This window comes from Monopterus albus, unplaced genomic scaffold (genome assembly GCF_001952655.1).
Source record: "Monopterus albus unplaced genomic scaffold, M_albus_1.0 scaffold150.1, whole genome shotgun sequence".
Classification (NCBI taxonomy): domain Eukaryota; kingdom Metazoa; phylum Chordata; class Actinopteri; order Synbranchiformes; family Synbranchidae; genus Monopterus; species Monopterus albus.
The window spans coordinates 81,489-93,396 of NW_018128030.1; the positions used below are offsets into that span (position 1 = coordinate 81,489).

The following is an 11,908-nucleotide window of genomic DNA, read 5'->3' on the forward strand; positions in this document are numbered from 1 at the left end:
TCCCCTAAAGGGAATTACCACCTGTTTATGGGAATAAAACGAATCAGTACCTAAAAGTAAATTTGGAGGCTGTTAATCCACTGAACACATGCAGATTGATACAACTAAGTGGGACTATTTTATGTACAGGACAGTCTCAGACAGTCCCTTTAAATCGGCTTTAATTAAAACACACGTTTGTTTCTATTCAGGGGACATTTCATTCAATTACATTAATTTCCTGGAGACTTGCTCTAACCTTACAACTAGTCTACTTGCCTAATCCTAATCCACACTCTAAAATATAATGATTGACATTACAGGGGCTTGTTTTATGTCCCCATAAGGATGTCAAGTCCCCACAGTGAGACTGCATAAACAAATTTATATCCCCACAACATGAGTGATACCGGGCCCCCCACACAGATTCCCATTCATGAAAAAAATGACACATGTATATGGAAGTTGTGATTTTATTGATGTGTACCCTCACTGTAACCATCAGTCTGTTTCTGCTAATGTCGATCAGTTTTTAAAAATCTCTAATATGCATATTATATTAGTTCCCAGTCTCCTCCCACAATCAAGCAGGCCGTTACACAACTGAAGCCGTTTGGGTGCATAGTGAGACAGTCACATACAGAGATACTGTCACAGGAAGAGAAAAAATAGAAAACAAACTTAAAAATATATATCATATCATTTCATATAAGAACAATGCACACCACAGGTAATCCTCTGCAAAAAAGCCATGATTGCAACATCAACTATACAGGCATACAAACACAATACTAAGAGAGAGAGAGAAAAGAGGAATCTAGGATTCAATTTGCTTGTTTGTGTCATTCTCTGCCTGTAAAAACACACAAGCTCGCTTTTATCCCCTCCCCCAGAAACCACCTCTCCGAGCCTTGTCTGTCTGGTGTCTCTGTCTCCCTGCACAGTCATCCAGCTCCAGGTTCTCTTCAAGTGATTTTGATCCAGGGCCGGCACAAACTATCCTGGGTACCCAAAACCCAGAGACCCAAAAGTATTTGCTACAGTCCTCAAATTTGGTATATTCAGGTTCAGAAATAACTTTTCCCATTGTTTGTCAGTCCCATTTATTAGCTATAGCAATGCCACCATGCTGTGCACATTACTACTTAATTTGGGGGTTCCCTGGTGCCCAATTGGCCCTAAGCTTCTGTTTGTGCCTCTGCCCAGCCCTGTTTTGATCTATCAGGCTGTTCTACACTTGTGGCATGTCATCGGACACTATCTCAAAAAGCTGCAGAGGAACACATCAGGTACATAGCACAGAAGAAAAAACTTCCACAATACATTTCTATACTATGTGCCTGTCAATAGGTATTATTTAATCTATTGATTTATACTGTTTCCCTTTGAGCTGGGGGCCTGTGCACACCTTCACCTTCCCTGACACTTTCTAATAGCGTGCCTGTAACCACAACTTGCGTGCACCAAGCTAAGAACCCTAAACCGACTCAGAGCTTCTTGCATGGAAAAAAAGGTGGAATAAAAACATCTACTCTTTTATATATATTTAAACTGTATATGTATATTTTGTCTGGTATCATAACAAAGAACAAAGAAAATATTACATGATTTAATTTTTTCTCATTTGTTGTCTCACTATACATTTTAATTGGTACAAAGAACCTTCATATACAAGCGATCTATTGAGAGGAGAAAAAAAAATTTAACACCAGTTTGTTTTGACAGGATCATCAGAAACTGCATGGATGACACTTGCATGATGGAAAACTAAAGTGTAGTGACTGGTATGCCGGTTTGATGATGGCTACTCAAATACGTTACACTTTGCTTGATTTGCCAATCACTTTCAAAGTTTGAAGAGATGTTCTACATCTTGATCTGAGATACCTGTGTTGATAATTACAGAGAAATCTGCAGAATCACGTTTTCCATATATGGCAGATACATCACCCTTTCAAAAGAAACATGATCAAAAAGAGCTCTATAGTACAACAGGAGCAGTAGTAGAAGTAGTAGCATTACTTAAGGATTGTTTGAACAAACCAGTAAATGGAGTTTTGGATGTATGCAAAGGATTTTCAACAATAGCATCATGTGTTATTGGTCAGTAGTATGTTCCCCCTCAGTTGCCGTCCTCTGTCAGACTCCTCAGTGCTCCTTTAAGCTCCGGTTAAATCTGCATCTGCTCCAGGTATTTGTAGGTGGGGTTCTCGTAGCCATGGTTCTGCATCTTGTTGAGGTGGCGTTCCTCTGGTGTCAGCATGGGGTCAACCTAGGATGCAGACTCAAAAACGTCAGAATACACTGACAGCTCTTCTCATGAAGGCACAACATGGTGGGTGTGTGTCACATGTAGATGCTGCAGGACAGTAATCTGATTTGCTTTCCATTTATCCATAACTATTTACATAAGACCATCATACATATCTGACACTGATAGCAGTTCACCAAGAGCACCGGTGTGTGCGGTTTAACACTGTGCCACACAATAACAGGCGGCTCACCTCCACAATTCCATGACTGATGGTGCCATATTGCCTCTTCCTTAAAAGCACCAGACTGATCACAATCACGGTTGCTATGGCCACTGCAATCACAAGCAAGCCAATCAGTGCGCTGCTCCCGAAGCTGAAGTCCTCTCCCAGGGGCCGGTAGGACTCCTAACAGGTAGAATGGGTCAGAGGAAGACAGAGAGCTGCAGTGAGAAGATGACACACAGAAGCACCAAGAAGACACAATAAAGCTGTTTTTCTATAATAATCAAGAAATTCTAAACCTGTAGTAGCTACGCCAATTAAGTCATTTTTATGCTGAATACCATCCAGCTCTGTGAACCATTCTTATTCTCATATTCCATTATGATCAATGATCACAATAACATTAAGAGCCACTTTAGCATTTGCAGTTTGGACACTTCCTGACACAGACTAGGCCTGTCTCCTTGTGTGTTTGCTGCTCTTTCTCCACCAGGCACACGAGCTAAACTAATGTAATCAACCCAACATCTGCACATGAACATAAAAACTGTCAAGTTGACCTGAAGTGCTGAAGTGAAGCTGCTGTGCTCTGCAGTTCCTTTCAATAGCTACATGGTTTTTCAAGGCGAGACTGTGTTTAGTGTCAGTCTGGTCAGTCTGACTCAAAGAGACTGTTTGCAGCAGTTTCTGTTTATCTGTAACATTAAAGTAGGCTTGCACCAATTCCTGTGATCAGCATAGTTGTTGCTGGAATCTGTGCTCCCAAATCTCTACAGCAGATGTATTGAGTAAATTGTTACCATGATCAAAATTCATAAATGAAAGATATAAGGTTAGCACCCAGCATTGCACATAGAATAATTTTCCCCTAAACATTGAGCCACAAATAAATATAAAAGGAACAACTCATTTATGACAACTGAGGCTGGATTCTTCTGCTCTGTAGGTAAAATGTATATTTGTCAAGCAGCAATAATGAAATATTGATATCACTTTTAGATTAACCTTTCTTGAAGTTGCTTGTAAATGGGGAGAAAAATCAACAGAAGGAGATTTGACTCTTAGTTCTCATGTTATGTTATAAAACCACAGTGAAGCAGAGTCAATGTCCCTTTTGGCAGAGGATCTGAAGACATGTTTGACTTGTGAATAGAGTGTCCACATGCATTCAATGTGTGTGCGTGTGGAAGATAGTGTAATACCTTGGCCAATTCCATATACACACACAGTCACAGTCATCTTCACAATGTAATCTGTCACATATGACACAAACTAATCATATGTAGAGAGCCACTGGGGGGTTCGTTTACTGCTCATTCTCACACATAAACTGAGCACACCCAGTTTGTGTGGATTCACATTCATCATATGATCTGAGATTCTCAATGTGTACATTCAGATACATTCACATAACAAACATGCACCCATGCAGAAATAACCAAAACATATTAGCCTGAACATAAAACCTAAAGAAACAAGAAAGGGGATTAGGGGTCTGTTCCAATGCTGTGTTTTTGTTTGGTTTTGTTTTTTGGCAGTCATCAGCTGGTATTTTTGCACACTCCCACACTCCCTCTTTTCATCTTCTCCCCACTACTGATAACTACAGTTCCCCAGAGAGCCCTATGGAGGGCGCCGCTATACTCACCAGCTCATCATCATGCATAACGCTGACTCTCTCTGCACTGTAAACCACTTCTTTAACATCCAGAGACTCATCAATCACCTGTCAACACAGACAGGGGAGCCCAGGTTACACTTACCACAATGTGTGTGTGTGTGTGTGTGTGTGTGTGTGTGTGGGCGGGTGTGTGTTTGTGTATGAGAGAGACAGAGAACGAGAGCGAGAGAGAGCCAGAGGGTGTGAATGTGCAGCCAAGTAAACTGCAAATCTATGTTGGGGTGATGGTACACTTGCAGCTGTCTGGTACAAACTGGAAGGAGAGAGGGAGGTGGTTTGCAAGCATCAACAACAGACTCTCTTCTGGGCACACAGTTAACATGTCTTTCTAAGCAGACTGTCAGCCACTCATTACTGAGAGCTCTAATCTGAAGAAGAAGAAGCACTGTGAGTGGCAGTGGCTGTGTTCAGGAGGCAGAAACAAAACCCGCTGTTTGTAGAGACAGAGCAGTCCAGAGTCTGGTTCTCACAAAAAAACATAAGCATCACAGATATTTTTAAGAGTTATTTTTAACCTCAGATTGCTCTGTCTTAGAAAACTAGCATTCCCAAAAAGAAACGTGCATGCATTCACAAACTTGCATGGCTCATATTCACACACACACAAATACACAGCCTTGCAGTCAGTGGCGGTTTAGCATGCAAAACACAGCACACATTTGGTAGCCGAGCACCGTCTGAAAATCTGTGAGGAGGAATGGTGTGTCTGGCAAAGAAAAGTAGCATGCGGTGACGGAATAACAAAGCGTGGCGTTGATCTGAATGAGGGTCGGTTGGCAGAGGCCAAAGAGAGACACGCAAATAGCCCAGTGTGAGACATCTGTAACTATGACAACATAGTTACTGGAGTAGTCTGACTCATTGAAAGCTGAACTTAAGAGAGCTATGTGAAAGCGCTGCATGTACTTGTTAATTTCAATCATCAGCACTCGGCCTGAGGTTGTGGCAATAAAATTAAACTGTCAAGGCAGGTGTCACAATTTCTCCTGTGTTTTTGCTTTAACAATGCTGCTCTCAGTTCACATGTTGAGCAAGTTGGGAAAGTTCAAAATGCTTTGAGGCACAAACAGAATGATAAACTGATAGTTAGGTTTCTTACCACGTTGTCGCTGATCTTAGGTTTGCTGTTGATGATTCTCTCCTCAGCACCTATCAGACCGTCTAGACCAGCCATGGCAGAGCCTGCAGGAGGTGAAGGGGCACAGTAAATAACAGCACAAACCAACACACAGAGATGCTGGTATTGATGGTGGACAGCTGCACATAGATATCCACCTCTTTTTCTCACAATTGTTGCCTCAGTCTCTTTAGTACACTGGTGACAACAAAGCCCTTTCTTCATTCAGCACAGTGTGAGCACTGTGAAGCCAACGTCACACTGACCTTACATTTTCTACAAAGGCCCTCTGAAAGTGGTGCTTTGCATATAGCTGAGTTTTCTCTGTAAACATCCAGTTACGTGCATGAACTCACTAAATGAAACACCTCTAAACAATTACAAGTCATCCTGGCACTTTGTATTCCTCACTCATCTCCAATTTCATGGTCAAATCTCTGCATTGCAGTAGATCCTCATCTACAAATCTGTCATAGTCCCTTGAGATTTTTACACATGATCATTTTTAAAAACCACACAGCTAAGCTAAAACCTGGGCCACAGTGTCAAATTTGCATGTTAGATGGATTGTTTTGAAATAGGCATAGGATCTATTAATACACACACACACACACCAGATAGGCCATGAATAAATCAAGAACTGAGGGGAGAGCGTGAGCGAGGCCGTGATGACAGGGTCCTGAACAATGAGTCTGGCGTTAGCTTACTAGCTGCTGCTACTGCTTGTCAGCCGGTGTCTAATACTTAAGATTAATACAATTGCCTTTGGATTAAGCAAAGAACAGTGTGTTTATGAGCCTCACTGAGCAGATGTGACATCACAAAGTCAGGCAGGTTATCAGATTGCACTGCAGAAGCACCCAGTGTTACAGCCAGCCACAGTAACACACAGCACAGTGGGAGTGACCTCTAAGGGAGCACTGTGACCTCTCATCTACATGGATTTTGAAAAAGTGCTGAAATAACTAGTCCATCAATTCATTAGTCAATAGATAGAAAATGAACAGACAATTAATCACAGAGGTTGGACTAGTAAACTAAAGAGCAAGTACAGAGGGACAAAGTTCTACATAAACAAGAGGAGGGGAGGTTGCACATCCATTTTGAGAAGAATTAGTACATGATTTAGATTCAACAGTTAGCATAAGGTGTGTATGTGTTCACTAAGGAAAAATCACAACGTTAAGCCCAGTTCAGAAAACACATCCCCGTCTCTGGCCTTGGAGAACAAATTGGGCCGATTTAGATTGGGCAGTGGGTCAGCACCAGAAACACCGAGCCGAAGACAGGGCCACTAAATCGCACAGCTCCTATCAGGTTGAGGGTGACTGATGAGGGTAATGAGTGTGTGAGTGGGGGAATAATTAAACAAGGTGCTTTGACAAATGTACTGAGGACAGGATGACAGCAAACACACGAGTGAAGAGTCTCTCTGAGAGAGGACCTGGCTCGGACCTGCCACTGCCATGTGATTCAGTATAAAGTGATAATCCTAGTATGATGAAAAGCATGAGAGCAACTGAGACCCAGCAACACTGTCAATGTGAGTCATCAAAAAAAGTAGAAAATGAACCACCAGATGGTTTCTGATAAAACAGAGATGTGGGAGAGAGAGGATCCAAAACTGCACCAAAGGGAGAGTTAAAGGAGAACAGTGGAACAAAACAGTAGACCAGAATGACTTGAGAGATGAGGAGAGGGGTGGACCAGAAAAACAAGACGCAACAGAGGCACCAACCTTTCTTGAAGGCACGTGGGGAGTCTGAAAGATCGCCTTGGCATTAGAAATGAGCAACAGAAAAAAAGAAGAACAGAAAAGGGGAAGGAGAGAAAAGAGAAAACTTAGGTGAGAAGAGAAAAGGCAGGATTATCAAGCTGTGTTATTTGACTGGGAAAAGAGTCCAGCAGGGTGGAGTCAGAACATAAATTCAAGAGATAACCAAACTCAAAAATGGGATCAATTTCAGAACTGGCTAGCTTGATCTGAGCCATTTAGGTGTTGGCACATATATTAAATGTTCCTTGGGGAGTTACTTGTAATTTACTTCCCAACTTGCTGGAAGCATTCCATCCATCACGTTTTCTCTCTTTGACAATTCAATTTTTTATTTGGCACACGTGTGACAAAGAGAGAACCATAACTGCTCATTTTTTCACTAAGCTTTTGGCTCCAGCTCAGCACCAAAGCCTGAGGCTTTGTGCATTTATCTGAGCTTCACTAGTGCTGTGGTGAAGGCTAGGCCGAAGGGAACTGTGCAAGCACAGATAAGGCCAAACCCATGGCTCAACAGCATGTGGGCATCAGCATAAGACAGTGTAAACCTGTTCTCCCTCACAGTTCTGCCAGGCTTTGTCACCAGTGTCCTTCGGAAAGACTTATGTGCATGGCCTATTGTATTCCGCACAGCCACAGTTTTGTTGCTGACGCTGCTTGTGACTGTGTCTGCTCACCCTCTGGCTCTGCATGGGACCCCAGGGATGTGACCTGGAAGGGCCGGTAAGGCTTGCCCTCAGACACGGGGACTTCCACGCTCTCCTCTGATGACACGGTGACATCTGGCTGGGACTCCGAGATAGACGACAGGAACTGGTCCATGTCAGCTTTCTGCTCCTGGAGTAGCTCATCTGGCGAAAAGGCAAGTGACAGAATTTGGGACAACTTTGCACATACTACCACCTGCTAACTTGGGGCATGGCAGACAGTGTGAAAAATGATGGTCACACCAATGCCTGTTAATACCGCTTCTCCAACAGTCAGAGAGCTGCTGCTCCTGCTTAAACAGACAACTGTTCCCAATTCTGTTAACTACCAATTAGTATGTTTCTGAAAGCTATTTTCCATGTAAATCTTCACATCTCCCCACAGAATGCTGAGAAAGCTGTGACCTAGTTCCGTCACTGTGCCTGCTCCACTTTTATCTGTACTGCAACACCATGTTTGTTTCAATTAATGACCCAAAGGAAACAAAAGACAATATTAAAACTTGCTGGTTATTGACTGTCTTAAATTATACCAGCAGAAATAAATACACCCCAAGTACAGTTTCCTGCAAAGACCCTCAAAAACTGAGAGTGGTAGCTGCATTCATTCTCCCTCCCATTCGTACTGAGAACATATATACAGTACCTGTATACAGGGCCAGAGGAAATGTCATGCATTGGCATTGTCTCTCTGGTGAATGTGTCAGTTCCATTCTTATTCCAGCGACTCACCAATTTCATCCTGAATCTCCTCAGCCACATAAGGTACTTTGTAGAGCAGAGACAGACTCTGGTTCATCCTCTCTTCAATCACACGCAGGTGGGTCATCACCTGTCATTGGAAGAAATAAACAGTAACAGACACTGGGTCATCCTGCTGTGATTTTAGGAGATGGCTTGCTCCCATGGATGGAAGAAAATAAGATTTTTAATTAAAAGTACAATGTTTGCCTCTAAAATGTAGTGAAGTCAAAGTATAAAGTACATACAGATATCTCAAAAGCCTACTTGAGTGAGTGCATGTGCAAAATGGAAACAACAAATAATATTTTTCTGATTAATTGGTACAACCAAGAAGTGGACTTTAAATATTCAACAGATTTAATAAATGTGTAGACAGTACAAATGCTCTCTGCCCACAGTATATGTGCTAAGGGGAGGGAGTTGTTCATGTTCACAAACACAGAACTGTCACAGGACTAGGAGAAATGTTGTTTTCTGCTCCAGAGCATGAGATGAGCCCAGACTGGCTCCCAGCCAGCAAACACACTGACGTGAAACAAGTTGCTGCATGTAACATTCAAATCAGCCTTGAAGCTCTGAACTGCCTGTCAGTCCCAGTGAGCCTCGGTATCACAGGCCGGGTAAAAAGACAAACGATTTCGATTGAACAGTCAGAAAACGCTGTGTATTCCAAAAATTCACCCGTTGTTTTAACTGTTTCTATCAGCAACAGAATTTTTAGAGAGAAGAGAGATTTCCACATTTCTGCTGCCAAAGTTGTTGGCAGAATTTGAAAAGCTACCAGCCACTGACAAAGCTGACCAGCTCTTGGCAGGTACCTAGTGTTTATTTTCCGCTATGGTGATTGACTGTTTTAATCTTCCAACACATGGCTGCAGTGCACCAGCGCCAGCAACAGATGGCAATAATGCACCTTTCCCATTAAAGCCATGCTGCAGCCCCTGTGGCACCTTCCTGTGGATATTTGACAATCAATCCTCATTATAAACATTACATGTCTCAGTGTTGGACAAGTGATTTTGATGCATCAAAACAAAAACAAACAAACAATAAAACCCCACCTAAGCCGAACAGGTGAGGCTTTCATTTAAAAACATAAAATCCCAGAATGTGACATAACAGTTACATAAAACACAACAAGCCTGCTGTTTATGAAGGATTCTTTTGGAATGCACTTGTAAGTCACACATCAAATCCACAAACAAGGAGAGTTGCAGAAACTAAAATGCAGATTTGAGGTTGCTGTGAGAAAACCTGTACACTATGAGAGCACAGCAAAACATAATGGTTTCTGAGGACTGAGCACAGAGGCTCCACTCCCCCAGACCCCACAGTTCATCTAAATAATAACCCTCCAGCTGCTTTTTTCAGCGCCTTACTAGTTTGTTTCATCCATCTGTTGTGTTATCTGGGCGCTGACACACACAGGGCTGTACGTCTAACAGAGAAGCTTCCAGCGGCTCAGAGTCCAGTATTACACAACATCTGTGAAATGTTAATCTTCAGCTGAGGCTTAAGTTAATGAGACACCTGCCCTGCCTCCATCAGGCAAGCCAGCACACTCCTCCGGGGCTTCATCTCAGAGAAAAGCAACTCCTACACACTGAGAAACAAGGCAGAGAGGAGTAGGCTGGCACATCATTATCCCTCCCCTGTCTGAGCAGGAACAGAGGATTGCGAGAGATCTTGGAGTGACTCGGCATGAGTGTTTAGATTAACTGACAAAGCCGCTCATACAGTATGTCTTCATTGTCAGAACTAGGACTACACACTTTAGAGAATGAGTAGAATGATTAATTGGATAAATATAAGATAATTAATTCTAACAAAGAAGACAATTATTTTCTGGTGCCAGCTTCTCAAACCTGTCATGCTGATGCTTTTCTCTGTTTTATGTCATTTTAAAAATGAATATTTTTGACTAGCGACTGACCTGTGACTTCATCTGAGCAGCCTTTTCAGGATCCACAGCCAGGACGTGCTGGTAGTGGCGGATGGTGTGCTGGCGGTCCTTGTTCTCAGCACGGACGTAGCGCCTCAGGGCTTGCAGGATGCGGTGGGGCTGACACAGTAGGAAGAAGAGGGGTGGTTAGTAGTGGTAGGGGGTTAACCATTTCTGTGTGATTCTTAAATAGATTAGTATGATTCGATGTTCATGCCTCGTGTCTTTTGTGACATAACAGCTGTTTCTTCTCTGAAATGGTATCAATCAATTTTATTGCTCTTCTAATTTTATACTTATCAATCAAATAATTTTCAAAGTGATCTTTATTGTTCTGATCCCTTTTGAATATTTTCACTCAAAAGATTCATTTTTCATCAGAATCAGGTGAACTTGATTCTAGATCATAAACCTCAAAATGGTGAAACCAAACGGTCAAACTCACTTCGTTGTTATTAGACAGGAGGACAGTTTGTGCTACTGGAGGTGAAAAATAACATGAAATTGCTCTCTAGCCCTCACCCTAATAGAAGTGAGTGGAAGCATATCAAGAATTTCACTGTCAAATGTGGGGTGCCAATTATTCATTGCCTATAACATGACATAAAATCTTCTGCAGCACTTATTGAAATAGCATCACACCGCTGATGATGCAATTATCAATTTTGGAGGTGTAACTGGAGCAGGGTGAGAAACTACTGCACTCAAGTCATGCAGTATTATTGTATATAAACTGAATACAACATTAAAAATGTAATTTATTCACTTTAATGTAACAAGCCTGGTAGTTAGAGAGACAAGCAGCGCCTTGCAACACAGTGCCAAACTGTGTGCTGGCAGTATGATCAAAAGACTATTAGACACCAGGAATTAAAAAGAACTCAGCATGGAGATTATGGCTTCAGGTTCAAATGTGACTTTGTGCTCATGGAGGATTTTGCTATGTGTTTCCTGGCTACAGTAATCCATTCTCCTCATGATGAACTGAAGTTGGCAGAGGGTCTTTTCACAGGATATGAATGTGTTTGCACATGAACCGACGGGAGGAGAAACAATAGACAGATGGAAACAGGTGAGGAGAGGATAAAAGGTGCCCTCAGAGACCGGTGCGTGATGTTTACCTTGGGAGGGTCAGCCTGCAGGGCAGCCAGGTAGTTCTCCAGGGCCAGACGGCGCCGGTCATTCAGCATGGCTTCCACCCGGGCGAGGTGAGTCTCCACCAGCTGCTGCTTCTCACTGGCTGCCTCCTCTTCTAGGGATTCCACCATCGCTTGGAAGTGCTAGAAACAAAATCATAAATATATACAGATTTGTATATGCATCTTAAACACAACAGAGCTCCTTCAACTTCTACTTAGAAAAAAAGCTCTCGGTTTCACTCATGTCGCCTCTCAGGCTTGTCAAGGGAGTTGGCGACTCATTTAGAAGATTCCCCATTCAGCTGGTGCCCTAATTTAGCCTTAGAGTGATAAAGATAGAGCAGCCAG

At 42.5% G+C, this 11,908-nt stretch overlaps 1 protein-coding gene across 4 annotated transcripts in view; it reads right to left on the minus strand.

Annotated features, from left to right (window-relative positions):
• Nucleotides 1-436: 436 nt before the first annotated feature.
• The window catches only part of aplp2 (amyloid beta (A4) precursor-like protein 2), a 46,942-nt gene continuing 35,470 nt past the window's right edge, over nt 437-11,908 (minus strand). For 2 of the 4 annotated variants that reach the window (XM_020614737.1, XM_020614733.1), the window contains 9 exons: nt 11,543-11,701; nt 10,413-10,541; nt 8,468-8,567; nt 7,706-7,879; nt 6,993-7,028; nt 5,237-5,319; nt 4,105-4,182; nt 2,484-2,639; nt 437-2,251 (listed from right to left, as the gene is read on the minus strand). In XM_020614737.1, the coding sequence (XP_020470393.1) occupies nt 2,150-2,251; nt 2,484-2,639; nt 4,105-4,182; nt 5,237-5,319; nt 6,993-7,028; nt 7,706-7,879; nt 8,468-8,567; nt 10,413-10,541; nt 11,543-11,701 (1,017 nt within the window). In that variant the 3' untranslated portion in view covers nt 437-2,149. The remainder of the gene's footprint in view (nt 2,252-2,483; nt 2,640-4,104; nt 4,183-5,236; nt 5,320-6,992; nt 7,029-7,705; nt 7,880-8,467; nt 8,568-10,412; nt 10,542-11,542; nt 11,702-11,908) is intronic. The other 2 variants (XM_020614736.1, XM_020614734.1) reach the window with 2 other exon arrangements.